We start from the raw sequence: 24054 nt of genomic DNA, 5'->3' as shown, positions 1-24054 counted from the left end.
TAGATATCCAGTTATGCCAGCACCATTTGTTAAAGAGACTGTCTTTTCCCCAATTAATGGACTTTGGGCCTTTGTCAAATATTAGCTGCTCGTAGGTGGATGAGCTTATATCTGGATCCTCAGCTGTGTTCCATTGATCTATGTATCTGTTGTTGTACCAGTATCAGGTAGCGTAAGGCCTCCCGCTTTGTTCTTGAGTAATGCTTTATTCATTCGAGGCCTGTTCCCTTTCCATATGAAGTTGGTGGTGTTGTGTTTGATAACTGTTTGCATTGTTCTCAAAGTGTCCATGAAGCTGTTAGCCATATGGGATCCTGAGCTGGATCTTCATGTTAAAGCCCTGGGTTCAGAGACCTGGTTAGAACCCCAGCTTTGCTTGGGGAGGCCCCTTCACCTCCCTCACACCTCATTTTTCCCATCTGTAAAATAGATGCCATCGTAGTAAAACCTGCCTCATTTGTTTACGAGGCTTAACTAGGTAAATGTAAATGAGGTACTTGGCATAGTGCCCGGTATTTCTATGTTCAGTAACATTAGTTTCAACGACCACGCCTACCAGTACGTCCTCTGCTGATTTTCCAGGCTGGTCAAACATTGTCATTGGGCCTGTTTAGGACATTGAATTCTGTGTTTTAAACTGGAGTGTGCTCAGGGAAGAATGATCGATCACAGTTGAAATCACAACAGGTGAGGAAAAGTCAAAGGAGCTGGAGGGGAAAACTTGGGAAGAAGCGGTCATTGTATTCAGATGTTTGAAGGCCTGGAAAGGGAAGGCGAGCGGTGGATGCAGAACGTGAAGCAGTGTATAGAAATTGCATGCAAAAAATTTGCCGTCACGTAGTAAAAAACCTTTTGTCATCTCTGGCCAAAAGTGGCTTGAGCTGCTTCATGAGGTAGTGAGCTCCTTATTTCTGGATGTTTTCCAGACAAGTTTTACAGAACCATTTGTCAAAAATGTCATGAAAGAAATGTGTGGGTTAGGGTTGGAGTAAACTACCAAGGGGTCCCCTGGGAACCTCCTGGGAAAGAGCTTGAGTACAAGGCATTATGGGTAAGCAAAATTGAATGTTCTCTAACCTAGTTATCCGCTGACTTTAAGTGTTGAAAACTAACACTGGAAATTGCTGTGATTTTCATTGCTCTGAGATTTAGGGTTACTTATGAGTGCAAAGTCCCATGTTTGGGAATTTGAGTAAGAAATGAGACCTCCAGACCCCACTCTTCAGGCAGCCTTTGGTCGGCCAGCCCAGGCTGGCAGGGGTCAGGGGTCAGGCCCTTGCAGTTGCTAGGTTTGCCTAAATGAAAGAAGGGAGATTAGTGGAGGTGGCTGAGCATTCCACAGGAAAAAGACTGCTTTGGCACTTCCCTTCAGAGATGGATTGCCTGATAAGCAAGGTACGCACGGGCTTACTTGTGCTTACTTACTAACCTGTAGGGCACAATTTCACTATTCTTCTTTGATGTGGCGAAACCCATATGAAATTGTATACTACGGATTAGTAAGTAAACACAAGTAAGCCTGTGCATACCTTGCTTACTGGTTAATCCTCCCCTTCTTCTATTTCATCACTTCCTTTTCTCTCACTTCTGTTTTCTGGGCTTATCTCCTGGATAAACAGCCCAACCCTTATATGTTCTGATTACTCAGCAGCAGGTGGCACTTCTGTCTTAGAAAAGGTCAGAGACTAGAAGTGGCCAAGTGACCACACTCACTAGGCCAGCTCCTCACTTGGAGAAAGGGGCCTGACGGCTCACACTTTTCTTGCCTTTACCCTTGGCCCTGGGACTCCCTGTGCGGCTCTCTTTTGTCTGTGTTTTACCTCGGTTGCCCTGGAACATTTTCCCTTGTTTATTTTTCTCTCCACTCCTACTGTTCCTGTGGATGAAGGTATTTCCACTCACTTAGTCCCTGACACACCCTTCCTTTGAAAATAAACGTGGATTGATGACCTGCAGCAGGAGAGATGGAACGGCAGCTGCCAGCTAAGCGGGAGGGCCTGCCTCCCCGGTGGGCCCGTGTGGGCCTGCTGCCGGCCTCCCTGAGGGCTTGTAGTCAAGGCTCTGACCTAGGAAAGCAGCCCTCCTGGCCTGAGAGCAAATGTCCGTGAAAACAAAACGATGTCTCTGGGTCAAGGAGGTGACATTGGGTGCGGAAAAATTGCTCAGACATTTTAAAAAGGCACGTATAACCCTAGTTAAAGTAAAAAGAAAACATTCTTAAAATTCTTAGTGCTGAAATGTGGAGTTCATGACTTAGAGCCAGCAGAGGAGACAGTGCTCTGGGCTTGGAGGCCAAGGGCCTGGGCTGAGCACTGGTGTGTGACCTAAACCTCACTCAGCTTCTCCTGGGCAGCCGCTTTACAAGGCTGTGTGACAGTGTATGAGAGAATGCATGTGGGGGTGCCTTTCACAATATAAAACACAGTTTTTATTCGTGCTTAGGTTTTTCAGCAAAACAAGTCTGAGTATCTGCCCTCCTCCCGTGCGTCAGGAGCTCCCACCCTCTCTCAGGTCACAGTGCCCCTGATGTCTCAGAGTTCCGAGGCCAAAAGAAATACCTCACAGTTCTGTTTATTAAGTAATTAGCTCCCAACAACTTAAGTATTATTCCCCTCACAACTCAGTAAAACCAGTTGCCATTGAGTTATTTCCGACTCATAGCGACCGTGTGTGCAACAGAAGGAAACGCTGCCTAGCCCTGCGCCATCCTCACAGTCATTATGCTCGAGCCCGTTGTTGCAGCCAGTGTGTCCCTGTCGTTGAGGGTCTTACTCTTTTTCACTGACCCTCTACTTTATCACCCGTGATGTCCTTCTCCAGGGACTGGTCCCTCCTGACGTCCAAATTCGTGAGACAAAGTCTTGCCATCCTCGCTACTGAGGAACATTCACTCTTCTGGCAGTCCACGTGTTCTTCGCCAGCAGCACTATTCAAAGGCATCAATTCTTCGATCTTCTTTATTCATTGTCCAGCTTTCACATGCATATGAGGCAATTGAAAGCACCACGGCTTGGGTCAGGCGCACCTTAGTCCTCAAAGTGACAACCTTGCTTTTTAACACTTTCAAGAGGTCTTTTGCAGCAGATTTACCCAATGCAATGCATCTGTAGATTTCTTGACTGCCGCTTCCATGGGTGTTGATTGTGGATCCAAGTAAAATGAAATCCTTGACAACTTCACTGTTTTCTCCGTTTATCATGACGTTGCTTATTGGTACAGTCGTGAGGATTTTTGTTTTCTTTATGTTGAGGTATCCAAACTGATAGCTGTAGTTTTTGATCTTCATCAGTAAGTGCTTCAAGTCCTCTTCACTTTTCAGCAAGCAAGGTTGTGTCATCTGTGTATTGCAAGTTGTTAATGAGTCTTTTTCCAGTCCTTATGCCACGTTCTTCATGTAGTTCAGCTTCTCAGATTCTTTGCTCAGTATACAGATTGAATAAATATGGTGAAAGGATACAACCCTGATGCATACCTTTCCTGATTTTAAACCATGCAATATCTTCTTGTTCTATTTGAACGATTGTCTCTTGGTCTACGTACAGGTTCCTCATGAGCACAATTAAGTGTTCTGGAATTCCCATTCTTCGCAGTGTTATCCATAGTTTGTTATGACCCACACAGTCAAATGCCTTTGCATACTCAATAAAACGCAGGTAAACATCTTTCTGATATTCTCTGCTTTCAGCCAGGATCCATCTGACATCAGCAATATCTCTCCTTTCATGTCCTCTTCTGAATCTGACTTGACTTTCTGGCAGTTCCCTATCAGTATACTGCTGCAGCTTTTTGAATTACCTTCAACAAAATTTTACTTGGGTATAATATTAATGATATTGTTCAATAATTTCCATATTCTGTTGAATCACCTTTCTTTGGAATGGGCACAAATACGGATCTCTTCCTGTCGGTTGGTCGCGTAGCTGTCTTCCAAGTTCTCGGCATAGACGAGGAAGCGCTTTCAGCGCTGTATCCATTTGTTGAAACATCTCAGTTGGTAGTCAGTCAATTCCTGGAGCCTTGTTTTCTGCCAGTGTCTTCAGTGCGACTTGGACTTCTTCCTTCAGTACCATCAGTTCTTGTTCATATTCTACCTCCTAAAATGGTTGAATGTCGACCAGTTCTTTTTGTATTCATTTGTGTATTCCTTCCATCTTTTGATGCTTCCTCTGTCATTCAGTATTTTTCCTGTAGAATCCTTCAATATTGCAACTTGAAGCTTGACGTTTTTCTTCAGTTCTTTCAGCTTGAGAAGTGCCAAGCGTGTTCTTCCCTTTTGGTTTTCTAACTCTGGGTCTTTGCCCATTTCATTATAATACTTTGCCATGTCTTCTCAAGCTGTCCTTTGAAATTTTCTGCTCAGCTCTTTTACTTCATCATTTCTTCCATTCGCTTTAGCTACTCTACGTTCAAGAACAAGTGTCAGAGTCTCTTCTAACATCCATTCTGGTCTTTTCTTTCTTTCCTGTCTTTCTAATGACCTTTTGCTTTCTTCATGTATGGTGTCCTTGCAGGGCCGAACTAAGGCATGTGAAGGCCCTAACCACTGATAATCTGTGGTGACACCTTCTCTGCTTACTCACGCATCTGAACAGGATACGTGAGGGGTGTGTGTGTGTGTGTGTGTGTGTGTGTGTGTGTGTGTGTGTGTGTGTGTGTGTGTGTGTGTGTTAGTTATCCATGATGTATATAATATCAACGATTGAATGCAAAAGTGGTGTATGCTATTTTAGCAGGATGAGATGTACTGGATTATAAAATTTTTAGTGGATGCAGGGTACTAAGATTTTACTGTGTACCACCTCTTCTTCTACAAAAAGCCCTGCCAGTTACCTTCCATGGCGGCGCTTGCTTTTCCTTGTATTCTGTCTGCTTGGCATCTATGGGTCTTTGCTTTGAACAACTGGTGCCCTTGTTTTGTTGATGCTATAAGCACATACATACCTTGCTTATTGGGTAATCCGTCCCTGCGTCCTTGATGTCATCCCTATAACTCATCTGGGCTTCAGTCATTAGTGTTCATTGCATCAAATCTATTCTTGAGGTGATCTCTAAATTCAGATCCTACTTTGGCTCTTGTGGGTTTGTTTTCATTTTCTTCAGCTTCAGCTTGAAATTGCATGTGAGTAATTGACAGTCTCCATGGTCGGCCCCTGGCCTTGTTCTGACTGATGATGTTGAGCTTTTGCATCATGTCTGTACATACACGCCCTGAATTCCCTTAAGAAGGTCAAGTCTCTCAGTCACCATGGCTTATTCATTGACCAAGAGTCTAGATGAAGGATTTGTATTAGGCAGAACTGGCTCTGTAATTCCCTCAAACCCTTCTCCTACCCCACCCCAACCTAGCGTTATTGATCTTTTTCAAGTGTCAGAATCAAAGCTCTGGAAACCAAAAACTGCCCAAGGAACCTGTTTCCCAGGAATTTGCGGTTGTCTACTGGTTGTAGGAGCTGGCCAGCCATTGCATGTGGGCAGTAGTACAAGTCGAAATCTCTCTGTTGACCCAGTTAGTACAGGGGCTCCAGACCAGGTGCCAGCTTCTGCAGGACCTCTGTTGGGTAACACGTTCTCTGTAAGTTGTGGGTGTGTGAGCTGTACCTCCAGAACTCAGACCACAAAGGAAGGGGCTCTTGGTTCTCATATCCAAGGGACATAGATTTTCTTCATCCTGCAGGACGTGGAAGAGGACACGTTGTGAGGGGTGGGATAGGAGCTGGAAGTCCCTTTGTGGCCTTTGGAAATGGGTGGTTTGTGGGCCTTTCCCTGGTGAGCTGGAGATGCCTGGCTCTGGGATGTTCCACTGAGAAGTTACTTTTCTGCATGGGACAGGCCAGGTTCTCTCTCAGAGCTTAATCATAGACTTTTCCATACAGGTGTTTGACCTGGAAGGCTGACAGCGCTGTGGTTATCTCCTCAGGCTTGGCTTTGTTTCTAGATTGCTCACGTTTTTATTATTGTCAAATTATTATTATCGTAGCAAGATGGAATATTTTGTAAAAGAAAAAAATCACCTCCCGGTAGTCCTGTGACCCTAGCAGCACAAGCATTTTCAGTCTTCGTCGTCTTTGATGTTTACCTGTAATCACAGCCACGTACAGTACCACATGCAACAGCCAGATCCCGTGTGAGGCGCAAAGCTGTCAGAGGAGGAAAACTCAAACATTTCCCACTAAAATGAGCGATAGGAAAGGGTTAAGACTGCACCCTGTTGAAGGCGGAAAACTTGCAAGACTCAGGAAGAGAAAGCAGTCCTGTTGAGTTCCGGCTCTCACAGATTTCACTGTATTTTGCATCCAGTTTTGTTTCCGTGTTGTAAACATCTACAGTGTCGCTGCATAGTCTGTGTAGTTGTAACAGAAACCTGAGACAAGAGAAAAATTAAACACTTAAGAGTGGTATGATAAATGAATTATATCTCAGTAAAACTGTTACCAAAAAAAAAAGGTTATAAAACAAATTTTTTCCAAATACCTTCAGGTGAAGGAATGATCAAAAAAACTGGAGAGGCCCACCAACCTTTGTTGTAGTTGTAATACCAGTCATTAGCAACAAATTTTTTCACATCAATTCTCTCATTCCTTCTCGCATTTTCTTTAGTTACCTAGAATGAAGTCCAGAATTAGTATATTACAGTAGCAAATTCTGACTACGTTTTTGTAATTGTTGTGGAATAAATGCTATGTATGTGATTTCTCCCCAGTTAAGTTCTCTGGTGGAGAGGAAATGGGCTGTGTTCTTTACTTGGGTCAGAAGAAATAACTTGTCTTTTAAAACCCAAGTGTCTCATTGGCAGTCCCCATGTTGTACACCCAGGAAGGGAGAAGGGCTTAGTAGAGTTTAAAATTTGGTAACATTTCCTCTGTGAGCCCCCAGGAAGTCGCTAGGCCAAGGACCAGGGTGGTGGCACCACTGTTTGTATGATTAAGTCTTCAGGACCAGCCTTTCCATTCAAGACAACTCCAGTGTTACTCACTAGGGAACCATGAGCTCTGGAGCTGCTCCCCTGATCATAGTCAAAGGGCAGTGAATCCGGCTGTCTTCCCTCTGAGTCAAGGACTTGCCACCTGCTTTGCTCTGACCTGAAGGAGTCATTCCTGGAGAGGTATTTAGGTTTCCCCAGTGGTTTATCACTGGCTTCATGAAACTGGTACTGTTTGCAGCCTCCTAGTCCAGAGGGAAGAAGTGAGAAGTTGGGAGATGGAGTAACTGGACTTTGGAGTTAGACTGACTTGGGCTTGAATTCCAGCATGGCCATTTACTGGGCAAGCTGCTTAATTGTGCTTTGTGTCAGCTTTCTCATCTGCAAAATGGGAAAATAATGTTTGCCTCATGTAGTTATGGTGAGTCTTGCATAATGTTTGTCAGTACTCAAAAGGAAGCTTTTGGAGTGAGTTCTGTGTTCAGAGTTTGCTTTGCAAGTGGGAGAATATATATATGCTTTGTCCCTCCATCTATCCCACCTGCCCCACATGTTCTGCCTCCATACCCCATGAACTTAGATTTGAGTGCTGGTTGAAAAAAAAAATCACAGCATGACTCATCTGGAAGCAAGGAAAAGGAAATGACACTTGACCATTGCTGGTTTGTAAGCCATCCACTCTGAACTAAATGGAACTTAACGGCTGTAAATGGTAATGTGGCCCTTGAACTGTTGAGAACGCCCAGCCCTGCCTAGCATTTGGCACTTTCCGGCTCAACACAATGGCTGGCCTTCTTTAGGAGCTGGCCTCGGCAAGGCTAGGGTTGCCCTTGTAGACATGGGGAGACGGACTCTTTGGGAGCTCGTGGAGTGGCTGTGCTGCGGAGAACCCACCTGAAGCTGGATCTAGGGTGGAGTTCAGAACTGAGCAGCAGACAGAAGAACAGGCAGAGGGCAGGCTGGGTGAACTGCTCTTCTGTTTGGGTTGAAAGAAAGCTAGAACAGACTCATTGTCGGCCACCTTCTGGCAGGGAAATCACTACCTCTTACACCATTCGTTTTTCTGTCTGTTCCCAGCAGTCACTTCAGTGGTAGAAACCTTGGCAAATGGTGGAAGTTGTGATCTCATGCAAAGGGGAAGAGCAGCCATTATTCCCTGTCTGACCCCTCCTTGGCTCCACCACGCTGCCAGGGGACTTTCTTAACTGCACTTGTTCCCAGTAAACTTGAAGCTGAAATTCCCAGAAGCCCCACCTGCCCGGTGATAGCTCTGCAGCCGAGAAGGAGCCACTGCGTGCCCCATCCACCCTCCTTTCAGAAATGCAAGCCCCAACATCCTGCCTTCCCTTCGGGGCCACATGCCATGGATTACTAACCGAGGTGTGGCTGGGTGCCTCCTCCCGTGGTTGGGATTCATCCTTTTGAAATCATACAAAGCAGAAAGCTGCCTGTCCTGCGGGCTCCGGCATGTTCCACCTTTCTATCCTTTTGTCTACAGTAAAAATGGTGGCATGGTGGAGTGGGGGCGTTGGACCTCCTTGTTAACGTCACAGGGTGGGAGGAGAGTCACAGGGTGGGAGGAGAGTCATTATCGCATCAACAGCCCAAGGCTGATTGCTATGAGGTCGAGGTCAGACATACCTCCACTCTTCAACCGTTTTACCAATTCTGACACCAGTCTTTCCTCGGGCAAGTGTTACAAAGCTCTTCAGCTCCACTGACAAGTTCCCGGGGGCACCCCAGTCCTCCAGGAAGCCTCCTGCCCGAAGACGCTCAGCTCTCTTGCTCCGTGGGTTGGCTTCCCCCCCGTAACAGCTTCACTCCATGGGCCGGGAAGCCCACTGTGCCATCTCACACCAGTCTCCTGATTCAGCTGCTGTTTCTCTGCCACTACTTTTTGCCGTCTTGCGTAGTCTCTGGTATTACAGCTCTCTTTGTCTCCTGGGTCTAGGTTCTCAGCACAGGCACCGCAGGTCCAAAGGACATGCTCCACTCCCATTTCTCCTTCTTGGTGGTAGTGAGGCCCCCCCGACCACCTCTGGGATGGCTCATTTTAAGCCTAGCGGGATGGCAAAACTGACCAATCCCCTTATTAGGGTTTCATACGCCTTATTTGCATGGTCCCACTACCCCACACAAAGGTGCAATGCACCTTATTTGCATTATTAGCAAGCTGTCCAGTCCCCTTGGTGGGCCACAAGCACCGTTTTTGCATATTCCCACCTAATCATTTGGTAGGAGTTACAAAACTATAAAAGTTACAAAATTGTAAAAGCGATCCACTGCACCACATCCACGTTCCTTGAAATGCTGCTGGGTGATTTCTGGGTTCCATAGGACTGTGCTTATTTATGTTTCTGACTTTGGAGTTAGGTACATTTTTCCTGAGCAGCGCCTTAAAGATGCTGGCCTGACTTCTGGCCCAGGGTGGGGTTAATTCTCCTTCCCAGCAGTGTGTAGATGAGAACCAGTTTTCACTTGCATGGCCCTCGCTTCCTGACACCTCTGTGCTCCAGGGGAGTAATGCTTTTGTAATTTGGTGGCCGTGTATCGAGGGCTCCATCAAAGCAGAATGTGTGTCTCAAAGTCTTCCCTTTGCTGTCCTCAGCCTCATAAAGCTGTCTCCTTTGTCCCTGTCTGGCTCCAAGCTCCCCTCCTAAAACATCAACTTGAAGTGTAGAGACACTGTTCCCGTGGGAAGCCTTTCAGAGAAGAACACAGCCTGGCCACTACCGGGGGATTGATCCCATCCTTGGGGTGAGGCAGCCTCTCCCCAGACGCAAGCCACCCCTCATGCCCCGGGGAGGGAAAAATGCCTTCCGTGACCATCTTTCTTTACAACTTTCAGAAAACTCAAAGTGTTCAGTGTCTTTAATTAAATCTAAACTTACACTTGGGAGAGTCGGGTAACAGAAGTCTCCCCTTTGGAAATGGTTCCGGGCTAGAGTGTTGCATTAGCACTGAAGGCAGGTTAGTCTGAACACGTTCTGTGTGGCAGGGAACTAAACAGCCGCGCCAAATGATGGCGGACTTTTCAGATAGAGAACGGGACTGTTTCCCTTCTCTCCTCCCTGCCTTTTCTTCTGTCTACGAGACTAATTCTAGAGCTGGCTTAATTTGTCTTGGCAAGACTCCTGGTTAACCCTTTCCTGTAAAATTCTTCTCTGGCTGGGGAGCTGAGCCTTCCTGTCAGCAGGCTCTCTGGGAGTGAAGGTAATTCCATTGCATCCAAAGTGGCCCCACCAGCTTCCGCCCATTTTTTTGGATAAAATGAGTGTTTCCATCCCTGGGCAGGCAGGGTGCCCATGGCAATGGCCCAGTCCTGACCAACAGGATATAACTGAAGGAAGCACACTGGTGATGGGCTTTCTCCAGGGCTCTCCTGTGCGTGTGTGTCTCAGGTGAGGCCCAGGCTGGGCTGCAGGAGGAGTCCTGGCCCCCAGAGTGTGGTTTCTTTGACCAGCTCAGCATTTGAACAGCTCTCGCGCTTTCCTCTTTTCCATTCTCACTTGGCATCTGTTGGGAGGCTCTGGATTTTGTTTTGTGTTTGCTTGGTTTTGTTTTATTTTGTTTGTTTGTTTTCCTTTGTTTATCGTGGTAAGTATATCTAACGTGGAGGAGCCCTAAGGACGCAGTGGTTAAGCACTCAGCTACTAACCGAGAGTTCAGTGGTTTGAACCCACCAGCCCCTCCTCAGGAGAAAGATGTGGCAGTCTACTTCCGTAAAGATTTACAGTCTTGGAAACCCTGTGAGGCAGTTCTACTCTGCCCTCTAGGGTTGCTGTGAGTCAGAATTGACTCACCAGCCGTGGGTTTTGTATTTAAACATTTACCATTTCAAAATTTTTGACCCGCACAATTCAATGGTGTTAATTACGTCCACTATGTTGTGCAACCATCACCACTCTCCGTTTCCAGATCGTTCCATCATCCTTAACAGAAGTCAGTGCCTCCCAAGCAACGACTCCCTTCTTAATTGGACTTGAACTAGGAGTTGAAGAGGGCTCCCTCTTTTTTTCCCAGAAGTGTTTTTCCTTCCCTAGGGGAGGAGATGCTCTGTTTTCATCTTGCTGATGAGCAGGGGACCCCCTCGGCCTGTGCTGGGGAGGGAGGGATGGGTGCTGTTACATTCAGGGTTCCACAGTTACGTGTCCCCGGGCTGTGGGTTCCAGGCCTTCGCGGAGGCAGACAACTGTCTGGTAAATAGAGAGCCTTTGATCTCCAGGCTGAGTTCATCACTCTGACAAACTGAGAATATCCACCCGGGGGCCAGAGGGTGGATTTAACAAGTCAGGACAGGTATCCCCTGTGCATTCTGAAGCACTGCTTTGGGGGAAGAAAAGGAGAACAGTGGTTTCTTGTTTTTCACTTGTGTCCTGCTAACCGCCCGCCCTTCATGCTTCATTAATGACACAGTGAGACTCCTTCCCTGTAGCAGGTTTTGTAAAACCGGTTTCTGGAACAACTGCTGTCTAATAATGTGAATCCTCTTCCATTTACTTAGCTCTGTTATTTTAAATATTTCATCAAACGTTTGTTTCTCACACTGTGGCTGCCTTCCAAGATAACTATCCTGGGTGCCTCGTCCGTTTGGCACTGAATTCCTGGTACCTGAGGCATGACGGGTGGGAGGGTGTCTGTGGTTCTTTGTTTTGGGTGTGATTTTTTTTTCCCACCTGTTCTACCCCTTCCCTGCCAGGCTGATGGGTCCAGGGGGTCATAATGGAATAATACCATTAGGGTGTGAATAGGTGCTTTCATTGGGTGCTTTCCTTGGGTGGAACTTGACTTGCCTCAGTGGACACTTGAGGGTAAATGGCTCTGAAAAACATCACTGGGGTGCTAGTCATCGCCCTCGGTGGTCATGACCAGATGCCCTGCCTGTTTTCTTGCTGAGCTCTCCTCATTGCTTTGAAGTCCGAGATCCACCTCCATCTGAGGAGCAGGTGATTCCATGGCTCCCGGCCCTGCTCAGGGCAGGGTGTGGTGTTAAGCTGCTTTGGCTGAGTGGGCACTTTAGAATCCAAAAGCGTTTGGGTTGTTGTCTTACTGAGCGAGGAGTTTCCTCCAGAACAGCTGTCTTTCCAGACCCCCACTTGGTGCAGTGACACGGGCACCCAGGGCCCAGCAAGCTCACAGCCCAGCTCGTTCATCTCGGAGGTCAGGAGAAGGAAATTCTAAAACCTGACAAGGTGTGGCTACCAATAGGCACAGATTTGTACTGTTAGATTCTCCAGAACCTTCCAAGTCCCACAGGAGCCAGTGACATAGATGGCAGATTCCAGAGTCTTCCAGGGGACCTTCGTACAGTGGTTCTGGCACTTCCTGAGGCTGCCAAACTGCTGGCTGCCAGTCTGTAAAGGCACATAGGTTTGGTGTCTAAGATTCCCTCAAGGCACGAGAATCTTCAGGAGTTGAGTTCGTGTTCCATTGGTGGGCACTTGGCTCAGAGGGGGCTGTGGAGCTGCCCTCCGCAGGGGATGTTGGGTGGACTTGTTTCTGTGGTGCTGGCTGTGGGGTTGAGTAAGAGTCCGTAGTTCCATGGAGCTCAGGGCGCACTCTGGGCATACCCCACCTTTTTTTTTTTTTTTTTTTTTTTTGGTACTAATAGAGTAGACGAGCAAAGACTAGACTAGGTGGCACACTGAAACCAGCTACTCCGTTTCTTTTCTTTTCTTTTTTTTTTTTAAGGAGTGTTGTTGTTAGGTGCCATCGAGTCAGTTCCAACTCACAGTCACCCTACAGGACAGAGTAGAACTGCCCCGTAGGGCTTCTAAGGGACAGCTGGTGGATTCGAACTGCCCACCTTTTCGGTTAGCAGCCGTAGCTCTTAACCACTGCACCACCAGGGTAGGGAGATTAAGTTTGGAATGAGGAGCCGAACCAAAAATTGGAGGAGACTAAAAGAAGGGAAAAAGATACTTCCTGTCAGTCCTATAGCGTCGCTATTCATTGGAATGGACTCGACGGCAACAGGTTTGGGGTTTTTGGTCTGTGATTTTGCCCAATCATCTCTTCTTCCAGAGACATGACTGAATAATCCCAGATAAGCCAGGCAGGGGCCTTGTGGAACGCAGGAATCCACCCCACCCCAATCCTTACCCCCTCCCGCATTGCTGGGTCACAAAAGCTGCAAGAAACCACAGGGAGACATCTGACCCAAGGAGCCCCTGAAGTAAACAAACGCTGTCCCCTTTGAAGAGATGTCGTGTCGTGTGCTTGGTGACTAAATTCTTGGGCATCTGGGTAGACACGTTAGAATTCCAGTGTGAACAGATTGCCCCTCTGTCCTTGGCTCAGCTGTGGTCCAGAACAAGGGCTGGCTCAGTGCACTGCTTGGGGAATGGCAGGGTGTGGGAGCCTTTTCTGAGGAAGAGTTGGCAGTAGGATGTACCCAGTGATGCTTTCCCACAGTTAGCACCCAGAAAGCTGTTCCCTAGAGGGAACATTTGAGGAAATGTTCTAAAACCAAACCCATTGCTGTTGAGTCGATTCCAACTCATTGCGACCCTATAGGACGGGGTAGAACTGCCCCATAGGGTTTCCGAGGAGCAGCTGGTGAATTCAAACCGCCAACCTTTTGGTTAGTAGCCGAGCTGTTAACCACTGTTACGGTTCCACATCTTGTGACTGACAACGCTCTTTAACATTGATTTCCTCAGAGTTACTGCCACAAAGCGATTGTTGTTGGTCCCCAGAGAGACTGGCCAGCTCTGGAAAGCAGCTGATTTGTGACACACCCTGAATCGGGTATGGCAGTCCTCCAGGCTGCCCCCACCCTCTGCCCAGCCTCGTCCCAGCTTCTTTGTCCACCTGACTGGCAGAGGGGGGTGGCTGGAAGCAGCGGTAGCTAAGCCGCCTGGCATGGACGTTACCCCCTCCCAGGCTGAGTGAATAGCCACAACGTGAGAAGAACGAGGGGTATTTGGCCTGTTCTCAATCGGGGAACTTTTGAGGAAGGGGGCTAGGCACCATACTCCAGTCTCCACTTGGAGCCATGGCTGGGCAGGGGATTAGGTAGCCTTCCTTGCATCTTCATTTTTGAGACATCCTTGGTGTGACATTTCTTCGTGTAAGGGGTCTGTGGAGCTGTGTACTGTTGTCTGAAGGTCTTGTTGCAGAGAAGGTACTGGAGTTCTCCAGTCTTTTCTCCTCCCTCCTACCATCGCTTTCTGTGAACTCACCATTTGCGTTTTGGTCGGTAGCCTTTTGGGCACTCGAGAGCCCACTCTAGCTGTGAGGGACTGAGCATGCACAGCCCCAGAAATGGGGGAAGCGGGTATGTTCTCCCCATTTGACATTTGGGGCCATGGAGGCAAGGGAAAGCCTTCGTTCCCCGCCTGCCAGAAGCTCAGAACGTGGGGCTTGGACCTCAGCCTCCTCCGTGTTGACTTGGTGTGGGTGAAGAGTTGACTTTGCAGCAGTAAAGCAAAGCGTGTCCCAGAAGCATCGATAAGAGCTTCGGCTGTGAGGTCCTGCACGTGGCTGAGCTGAAGGACGTGGGAGGGGGTGGTGTGGGCAGCCGGGTGCGTGAAGGAATGGAGGACAGGATATAAAGCTGAGGCAGTGCAAGCTGTGAGGTGAGAGCCGGAGGGACAGGCTGCCCTGGTGTCGATGCCTTCCTAGGCCTTGTTGGCCACTCGCCTAAGGCCTGTTCCAGGCTTCCACGTCCTGCCCTTTAGCCTTACAATAACTTGTCTCCTTTTTGCTTACACCAGAAAAAAAGACCTCTTGGGAGCAGCCACTCTTTTGTGTTATAGTCATGAAATTCTGACGTTATAAAGTGGTCCCCTCCTGCTTCCTTGGGACCCACGGCCAGGGCAGTGGTGCTCCTGGTGGCTGACCTGGCTCTGGGGTGAGAGATGGCTGGGCCTTGTCTGCACACTCTGTCCCGGCATGCTTCTCAGGGCCAGGGGAAGACAGGGCAGGGTGCAGGGGCTGGAGGCCATGGGGGAGCGAGCCGCAACTGAATCTAGATCCTCCAGCTGCTCTCATGCAGAAGGGGGCAGAGGGCCTGGCCCCTGAGGCCCCAGGACATTGGCATGTCACTGCTCCTACAGTGCTTTTACCTATCTTTCTCCTCCTTGGGCCACACTGATGGTCCCAGTGAAGGAAGTAACCATGGTCGGGAGCCCAGGCTCACTTCCTTGTATTTTTGTTTCTCTTTTGCAGGATAATGCAGAGATAGAAAAGCGAGATCCCCAGGAATTAGTTGGTAAGTCCCCCAGGGGATCCTCAGGGGCACGGCTCGGAGCCTGACCCCAATGCTGGCTTCCCACCTGCAGGGCCTGTGTCCCGGGGCTTCTCTCTACTTTGGCCAAAGCAGCTGCCCCATTGAGCGGGCATCTCCGAGTGCTCCCTCTGAGGCCCTTAGCATCTGCTAAGATGTCTGGGTAAGACACCGGGGAGCAATTCTTCCCTTAACCTTGGCTTCATGGTGCATTTCACTGGGCTCTGGTCAGTTGGCCAGTATTGTCAAAAGGGAATTCAGGGCCCCCTTCAGCTGACAGCTCGCTCCCCTTGTGCCCTGGGCCCAGTCCTCTGTCTTGGCACCCCTCTTCCCCCTCTGCTGGCATATTCGTGTTGCCCGGGGAATGACCACGTGGCCTCTGCTGGCAATGCACTCTGTCCCCAGGCGGGAACATGCCTCACAGCCGCAGAGACTGGGACCCTTTATGGCTTGGAAGGAGCAAGGAGGTTGTGTTTCTGGAAAACAGCACGTATGTCATCCAAGCCCCGTGTCAGCTCCAGCTTCTTGATCCTCTTAGAAAGCCCCTCAGCTCCTTGGCTTTGGCCATGGACTTTGTAATGTTCCCCAGCACCTGACCCAGGGGAAATTCCCAGCAATCTGAATCCAGACCTCGAGGAGGAGTGGACCCTCCTCTCTGTGGCGGCCATTACCATCTCTCCTGGCCCGTCCCATGAATCTCCTGCTCGCTGGGCTCTGCTTTGGACACTGGCCCGCAGGGCCATTCCTGTGCTTCCTCTTTGGGGCCATGACTCATGCACACCAGCCCTGGGGACTCAAAGTCCAGGACTTAGCCTGGGAGTGCTGCTTCCTGCCTCTCGCTAACCTGGCCTTTCTCTGAAGGGGCTCTCGCTGGGGTGGGAGGAGGGAGCCTGTTCTGTTTCTCCCTAACTCAAGGAGCTGGAAACTGTTCTTAGATTGGCCTGCTGAGGAGGTACTGGTAGGAACCGACCACTCCAGGTAGCCCACGACTTTGGCAGGGTTCTGCCTTCATCCCTGGGTTTCCTGATGAACGTGGTTTGTGTCTTTCAAATCGTACAAAAATCAGCATTTCCTTAAGACCTAGTTTTTGCTGTCTAGAAAATGGCACTTTAGGGGTGTGGCAGTCAGCTCTGTGGACAGAGGATGCAGAGCCTGCGCCTGCCAGGGACCAGCAGCCTCTCCCGGTCCTGAGCCACGGGCCGTGTGGGGACTGGGGCCTCGGCCAACCCTCCTCCAACCCCCACCTCCCTGCTGTTTACTACCGAGAAACTGTGTGAAGTAGGGGCAGAGAGCAGCCTGTCCGCACACCAGGATTGCCAGGACACAGTAGTAGTAGTGCCCGGGTGGGCAAGCAGGCAGCCTGTGGAATGTGTGTGGGTGTCAGCTGTCCTGCCACCAGCTTCTCCCATGGCGCCGTCACTTTTTCTCCCCTTGCCCCTTTTTGTTAATAGCTTCTTTGAGGTATAATTTACATGTAGTAGGGTTCCCCGGTTTCAGGGTGAGTTTTGGCAGATACAGAGTCACGTTAACCCCCACCATTATCATGACAGAGAGCATCTCCATCACCCTAAAATGTTCCTTTAGGGCACCCACCCTCCTTGCAGACCATTTCCTCCCCCAGCCTCAGGCAAGCACTGATCTGCTTTCTTCACTGCAGTTTTCTCTTTTTTAGAATCTTATAAAAACTAGACTTTCTCATCCTCAGCACGGTTGACATTTTGGCATGGATAATTCTTTGTGATGGGCCTGCCCTGTGCATTGTAGGACATTTAGCAGCATCCTTGGTCTCTACCCTCTAGATGCCAGTAGCACCCCCCTCTCCAGCTGTGACAGTGAAAAATGTCTCCAGACATTGCCCAGTGTCCCTGCGGAGCCACGTCATCCCCAGTGGAGAACCACTGACACAAACGGAATCTTGGGTACGGCTTCTTCGCTTGACATAATGCTTTTGAGGTTCACCCGTGTTGTTGAGCATATCCATGGTTTCTTTCTTTGTATTGCTAAGTAGTGTCCCATTGTAGGGACACACCACAATTTATTTATCCACTCACCCACCGAAGATGCAAATGGATCTTGAAGCCGAATAGTCTTGAATGCTCTTCCCGTTTCTCACTGAGGAGGTGACGAGTTTAGCTGACAGGGTGGCTTCCGCTGATGCTGCTGTCCATGGGTGTCAGTCCCTCCACCTGAACTTAGCTCCTTTCGTGACTGTTTCTGGGTGTCATGCCTCACAGGCTGCCTGCCTGGGACTGAAAAGCACTTCGTATATGTAGACAGCCCCAGCTTTAGTAAGCAAACGAGAGAGTGGAGAAGCCAGCCGATAGCTGCTTTCAGCACCATAGCTGCTTGGTAGAGCAAAATGATTCCTTGTCCCCCCTCCTGGTGCCACACCAGCACCCCACCAGTGTCCTAGAGCACCGCACTGTTGGCATGCTGATCAGTGGCTTCTCCATGTCCCTGGTGAACAAGGGACACTGCTGCCTCCTATTCTACAGCCGCTGTGGCCCTCAGGCACCCCTGGAATCCCCAGTCTTGCTCACTCACAGCCATTCCATAAGCCCACCCGACCAGCGGCTCCTGCTCACATTCCTACCAGGCGGCTGTGGATGTTCTGGGTGTTTTCTGGCTCGGGTGTGCATGGGATGAATCGTGCTGATGACAAGCTGCTCAGATCCTAGGTGCACTGTCCTTCTAGAACACCCCTAGCAGACCCAGGCAGCAGCCCGGCACCACCACTCCCTCCAAGAGTCTGGGGATATGTCCTGGGAAAATGCTTGTGGCTACTCAAATAACAGCATATGTGGGTCTGATGTCTTACCTGGTAGACGTATTCTGGGACTTAGGAAAGAGAGAATCACTAAAAGATTGCTCCTGAATTATCCTGTGGGGTCAACTTTCATCTGGTTTTCCTGAATGTGTCCCCTTTTTTGCTAGTTACTTCCTGGCGATTCTCTTCTTTCCAGCCCAGGAACTCGGGGGTATTCCCCAACCCATCACGTTGTACCATTTGAGCCCCAGAATGTGGTCAGGTTGCTATGGCAGCATGGCCACATCCTGTTTTTCCCAAAGGCCTTCCTGGCAAATGCCAAAGGACGCTCTTCGTCTCTCACACAGACGCACGCTCTCAGACCAGCGAAGAGCTTTGCCCCACTTGTGTGTGCACCCAAAGCTTTCATTGCTGATGCCCACGAAATCAGAGGGCCGACCCACCCCAGCTAACTCCACTCGACGGGCTTCTGCAGCCTGCCCGAGCCTTGGGTGAGAGCTTCTGACTATCCCAGGGCTAAGAGAAAGGAGGAAGTCAAAGCTTGACTTGAACTCCAGCCAGGCCTGGGTGTCGCCTTTGCTCCCTGAGTCAGGAGGCAGAAGGAAGGTGCCGGGCAAGAGAAGTACACAGTCCCCGTGGAAGCTGATATGTCAGGTCCAAGCAGGACCTTTGGTCTCTGTGTCACGTGGTCTCCATTCTCTTACCCTCACCCAAAATGGCTGTCCAGGGCGGTGCTCTTGGGGCACGTCCAGCAGGAGTGTTCAGTGTAATGAGATTGCCCGGGGTTCAAGCCCTCTGCCAGTCTTGGCATACCTGTAGTGTGTGCCGGCCTATATGGCAGCAGCTGGGACAGCAAAGTCCACTGGGGCCTTATCCCCAGCCCTACCCATCATGGTGTGCTTTAAGGTAACACTGAAACCCGAGGCAGATATCAGAGCTCCTTATCTGCTGAGAAAATATTAACCCAGCTTTGGGAGAGGAGGAGAAGGGGCCGGCCATGCTAGGCCAGCCCCGGGCAGCCTCTTGGCCCCAGAGAGCTGTTCTGAGAAATGGGTCAGCCAGGGGCCTGGCACACAGTAGGTGCCCAGTCCTTGCTGAATGTTACTGGTGGCAGTTTGCCCATTCTTTCCCTTCATCCTGTCCCACCCTGCTCTGCCTGCTGTTTGCACATTGTGTGGTTCTTTTCATGAGAGAATGTTCTAAAGAGTGCGGACAGAATCTTACAACAAACAGCACATTGTCTGAGTGATCCAGAGCACAACTCTGCAGCTGCCAGGGTGGCCAGAGGCTAAGGGAAGGGAGTGGAGAGAGAACGAAGCTTGGGTGGATACTGGCAAATCTCTGCGGGAATTGTCCCTTGGGGGTTGGGGTTTTTCACATCAGAAACCGGCCTTTTGTTCCCAAGAATGAGGTGGACCAACAGAGGGTTGATTGGTGGTTTTTTGTTTTTTAAGTTCCTAAGTTAATTTTTAGCTTAGGCAACTTTTCTAAAATGTCATTTATGCACAAGGCACAGGTCTGGATGCTTTGGGACCCAAAGCCTCAGGAGCCCTGGTCTCTTTAGAGCCTGGGCAGGGCGGCCCGGGATGAGAAGAACGGCGCCAAGCGACTCTGAGTTTCAGGGGTCCTGGAGGGGTTTTAGGGCTATGCCCAGTGGTGGGCTGGAGCTGGCAGGGCCTGATCACATTGTGCACACCTCCTCCCCGCCCTAGGGTCAGTGACCTCACATTGGTAGCTTGCAATTGACGACCGAGGGAGAATTTACACCATAGAAACTGGCAAATGCTACAGATCCTGGCTCCCCGTCTCTCCCAAGCTGGTTGCTAAATGTTCACCAGCACGACTGACATACTTTCTTTAAAGGTCGACTGCCGAGGCTTGGCACCTGTGTCGTTTGCACCTGTGCCTTCTACCTGGACTTCTCTTCCCCATACTGGCACTGGCAGGCTCCTTCTGGTCATACAATCTCGATTCAGATGACACCCTCTCAGAGAAGCCACATCTGAACAGCCTGTCTTACCGTTTTCATAGCATTTACCCCTCCCTGAAAAGATTTTATGTGCCTGCTTTTTTATTGTCCATGTCTTTCCCCACCCTAACCCCTCACCTGCAGAATTTTTCTCTCTGTTCTCTCAACAGCCTCCTTTTCTGAAAGAGTCCGGAACATGTCGCCTGATGAAATCAAAATCCCGCCAGAACCCCCTGGCAGATGTTCAAATCACTTACAAGTAAGCACAAGGCTGGGCTGTGAGGCCAGGTGGATTAGGTAGCCCAGTGGGGTGTTTGGTTTGGTCTTACTTCACGAGACCTGGCTGGGAAAGGGGCTGAGGCTCCTGCAGAGGAAGCAGCCCAGAGGGAAAGGCCCTGCAGTCCAGCTCCCTCCCTCTGTCCTGACCTTAGGAGTCCATGCTCTGCCATATCACCTGGTGCCACTCTCGCTGGGACCTCCTGGCCTGCCCTAGGCCTGGACAGAAAAAATAATCACATACCTTTCTATGCAGCCCAGCCAAGCCAATGGGAACCTCACAGAAGCGACTTTGCTAAGAAACTGAGGGACAATCAGAATATAAAGGAGACAGATTATAGAAATACAAAAACACAAGCATTTGTGTGCATGAAATTCTTACCCTCATACTCGTTCCAACAGTGCCAGTTCACTAGCTTCTTGCCTGGCAAAACCTCTTACCAACCTGACCTGAGGTTTGGAAATCCCACAGGGTTAGAGCGTTTAGTGCCGTTAATCCCTTGCGAGCAGGACCCAAGGGGACAGCTGGGATTTCCGACTCCGTGCTTGTGTCTCCTTGCCCCTCTGCGGGTTGCCTGTGGTGAGACATAGTGACTAACAAAGCAGACAGCAGTGGCTCTGCCTCAGATCCCGCAGCATCTCCTGGGTGCCTCTGGCCACGCTCAAGCCCATGACACCACTCTCCGGATGAGTGACTAAAGGGCCCTGGGGCTGAGGAATGCAGCAGGCTGGGGTAGGGTCAGGGCCGGGGGTGCAGCGCAGGTTCCCTTCCTCCCCGGAAGACTCCTCCCTGTGCTGAGTCGTCGGACCCCTGTCGCCCCCCTGCCCCGCCCCGAGGTGGCGTCACCCCCATGCCAGGCAATGAGCTACAGCATGTGAGGAGCAGCCCCAGCCATCTGCCAGGCAGAGCCAGCATTCGGCTCAGCTCTGGAGTTCAGAACATTCCTCCTTTTTATATCCTCCTGAGGGCAGAAGCAAGACACTGAGCAGGCATTTTAGTCCCCTGAGGTGGTAGAGCAATCTCGTGGCCTGCAAGATACAAGCAGGTCACCTCTAAAACCTGGGCTCGCCTCCAGCTGCCAAGCCTCCTGTCTTTATGAGGCCAGGGAGGAGGCGATGTTGAGGAAAGAGGGTTGTTACTCTTGGCTTCTCATCCCTGGTAAACGTGTTACAAGCCTCTGCGGTTCATGCCTCCTCGGGCCCAGTCGGCAGAAAGAACCAGCCCCTGACAGGAGTAGGGCGCGTCTCCTGATGTTTCCAGAGGGCGTCCCGGGGGAGCGCCAGCCCTGCCCGCCGCCTCTTGCAGGTGCATGGAGCCCCAGTGTTTTCCTCTGGGAGAATCTGTATGCATAGCTGCCACTGGGGGGAGGCTGCAGCTAGGCCATGAACTGGGTCAGCACCAACCTCCCTGGGTAAGCCTGCTCCTCAGGTGGCTCTGTTCTGGGCCCATCACGGGGACTTGAGTTTCTTGGGTCTCTGGTGACACTGAGCAGCACTGATCCCATCTGCCAAGAACATTGTCTCCGTGAGCCCCAGGAACAGCTGTGGCACTGGTGCAGTACGTGAGGCTGGCTTCCTGCCAGGCAGCTCCCCTGTTTCCCATCCAGAGCCAGGCCAGGGGGTGGGGGAAGGGTGGTTGATGAAGGTGAAAGGTGAGCTCTAGGCCCTTGAAAGGCCAATGGACACTGGCTATCTCTGAGCCTTGGCTGCATTCTGGGAAGCTTCTGAGACCAAATCCGAGGAGCTCTGTACACCTGCCTTCCTCCAAAAGGACGAGGCCCTTCCCAAGTCTCCTGTGACTCGTGGTTCCACTGAGGACTTAACCGTGTGTGAAAATTTAAAACCACCGTTCAACCCCTGCTCGCTGACTCTATGCCCTAAGCTCACCTTCGGTTGAATCAGGAGCTGATAAACCAATTTGGGATGTGTTTGCTGTTTTGTTTTATGTGTGTGGTAAAAACATATGTAACAAACATTCGCCATTTCAGCATCCTTCACATGCAGAGTCAGTGACACTAACTTAGGCTGATCGTGTGGTTCATCCACCACTCCACCTGGACCTCTTCCTGCGGCTGTGCTGGCCACCAGAAGGGGGTCGGGGAGAGCAGTGACGACAGGCTCTTCTCAGTCTAGCTGCCTTTGGCAGCTCTGGTCCGAGGCAAGGCTCCGCGTAACCCTGTGGGTCTCTGCTGTCCGTGCTTCCACGGCGCATTAGGACCACACAGGGACAGAGTGGGTGGGGTTCTCTCATAAGCCCCCTCCTGCTCTTCGTCTGCAGGACAAGATCCAGAAACTGTACGAGCGGAAGATAAAGGAGGGAATGGACATGAACTACATTATCCAAAGGAAGAAGGAGTTTCGGAACCCCAGGTGCGTTTCCTATGAGCATACAGGGCCAGTTGAGTCATTGATGTCGGACTGGGGACCAGGGTGTCTGTGTGGAGGTGGTGGGGAGAGGGGAGAGGCCCAGCTGAGATCCCACCTGAGGCCAAAGGGGCCATCACCCACCCTGTGGTATGCTGAGTGACATGAGACATAGCAGACTGTGTGAGACATGGCCGATGGTGTTCACACTCTCCAGACTAAACACGGTGAGCCAGTCTGTAGAGTGGAAGCAAGAACGCTGCGCTGGAGTGGGGTGGGGGCCTGGCTGGATTCCTGCCCCCACTCTGCTCCTAAAGCCCACACCCTCTCCAGGCCTCAGTTTCCTCATATGTGGTAGGAAGTGGTCAGACCAGGCGATCACTGCTTTTTTCCAACTCTTAAGTAGTCGTTGATCCTGTGTGCAGGTGAGAGGTTAAGGGATAGAGTTGTTCTGGGTCTTAGTCTGTCCAGTGCTCATGGGAGCAAAACCCTTAGCAAGGAGCCTAATGGGGTGATGGCCGGGCTCTGCCCTGGCGCGGTGTAGGCCTGAGCACGTGACTCCAACCCAGCCACAGATGGAAGGTCAGAGACGTAAAGGTAGAACACAAAACCCAGCCATCAGCACAGCACTGTCCTCATCCTGACCCCTAGCGCACAGCCCCATCTCACTGCAGGGTGGAAGGGCCTGCATCATCTTATGTCGGGCCAGTGGACTTCTCCCCTCCCATCAGGAAGCTTGCTTCGAACAGTTTGGGTTTAAGGTTCATCTCAGTCCAGGAGTTGGATGGTTCTGGTAATGTGTTGGAATTGGGTACCATGCAGGACATGGGACTATTGCCTGCTCAGTGCTTTTGTGCTTTCTTTTCAGCATCTATGAGAAGCTGATCCAGTTCTGTGCGATTGACGAGCTCGGCACCAACTACCCAAAGGTGTGTCTTGCACATGAGGCTGGCAGTGGGGTGGTGCCCAGGTGCCCAGGGCTCTGCTCGCTCTGCCAGGTCCAGCCTGGAGCCACAGAGGGTTCATGCAGTAGCACTGCTGTCTGTAGAGCACACGCCTCATCTCTCGTTTGAGTCGCTGTTCTGGAACAGTCCAGTAAAGAGATTCCAGCAATAGACCAGGTTCCTGGGCCCTGGTTAATTAGGGTCAGAGTGTGGCCTCGGCCCTGTAGAACAGCCTGAGGTCTCAGTGGACAAGCTCATGACCACTGTCATGTTCCTAAAAGCTTTTGGCACCCCCTTGGCTGGAGGCCAGGGATGACAAGTGAGTCCCTGTCACTCGAGGGGAAGGGACTTCAGGCTGGGAAGGTCCAAGGAGGGACTTGGGGTAAGGGGTGTTGGGTTCTAAGTCGTTTGTCTTCTCGTGGTCTGTCCTGACTACAGCTTTAGTCTTTTCTTTTTCAGGATATGTTTGACCCCCATGGCTGGTCTGAGGACTCCTACTATGAGGCATTAGGTAGCCGCCGCCTTTCCATCCATCCATTCATCCACCCATCTATCCATCCACCCACCCGTCTATCCACCTACCCA

General features: G+C 50.4%; 1 protein-coding gene across 2 annotated transcripts in view; it reads left to right on the top strand.

The window, feature by feature from the left end:
- SAP30BP (SAP30 binding protein) overlaps positions 1 to 24054 on the top strand; it is a 35979-nt gene that overhangs the window by 8538 nt on the left and 3387 nt on the right. For both annotated transcript variants that reach the window (XM_004374149.3, XM_023729240.1), the window contains exons 4-8: positions 15092 to 15134; positions 20056 to 20144; positions 22440 to 22531; positions 23394 to 23454; positions 23929 to 23980. In XM_004374149.3, coding sequence (XP_004374206.1) covers positions 15092 to 15134; positions 20056 to 20144; positions 22440 to 22531; positions 23394 to 23454; positions 23929 to 23980 — 337 coding nt within the window. The remainder of the gene's footprint in view (positions 1 to 15091; positions 15135 to 20055; positions 20145 to 22439; positions 22532 to 23393; positions 23455 to 23928; positions 23981 to 24054) is intronic.

The sequence above is a fragment of the Trichechus manatus genome, unplaced genomic scaffold, assembly GCF_000243295.1.
Source record: "Trichechus manatus latirostris isolate Lorelei unplaced genomic scaffold, TriManLat1.0 scaffold00028, whole genome shotgun sequence".
Lineage (NCBI taxonomy): Eukaryota > Metazoa > Chordata > Mammalia > Sirenia > Trichechidae > Trichechus > Trichechus manatus.
Note: the sequence above shows the minus strand (reverse complement) of the source record. Positions and strands in the feature narration are given on the sequence as shown.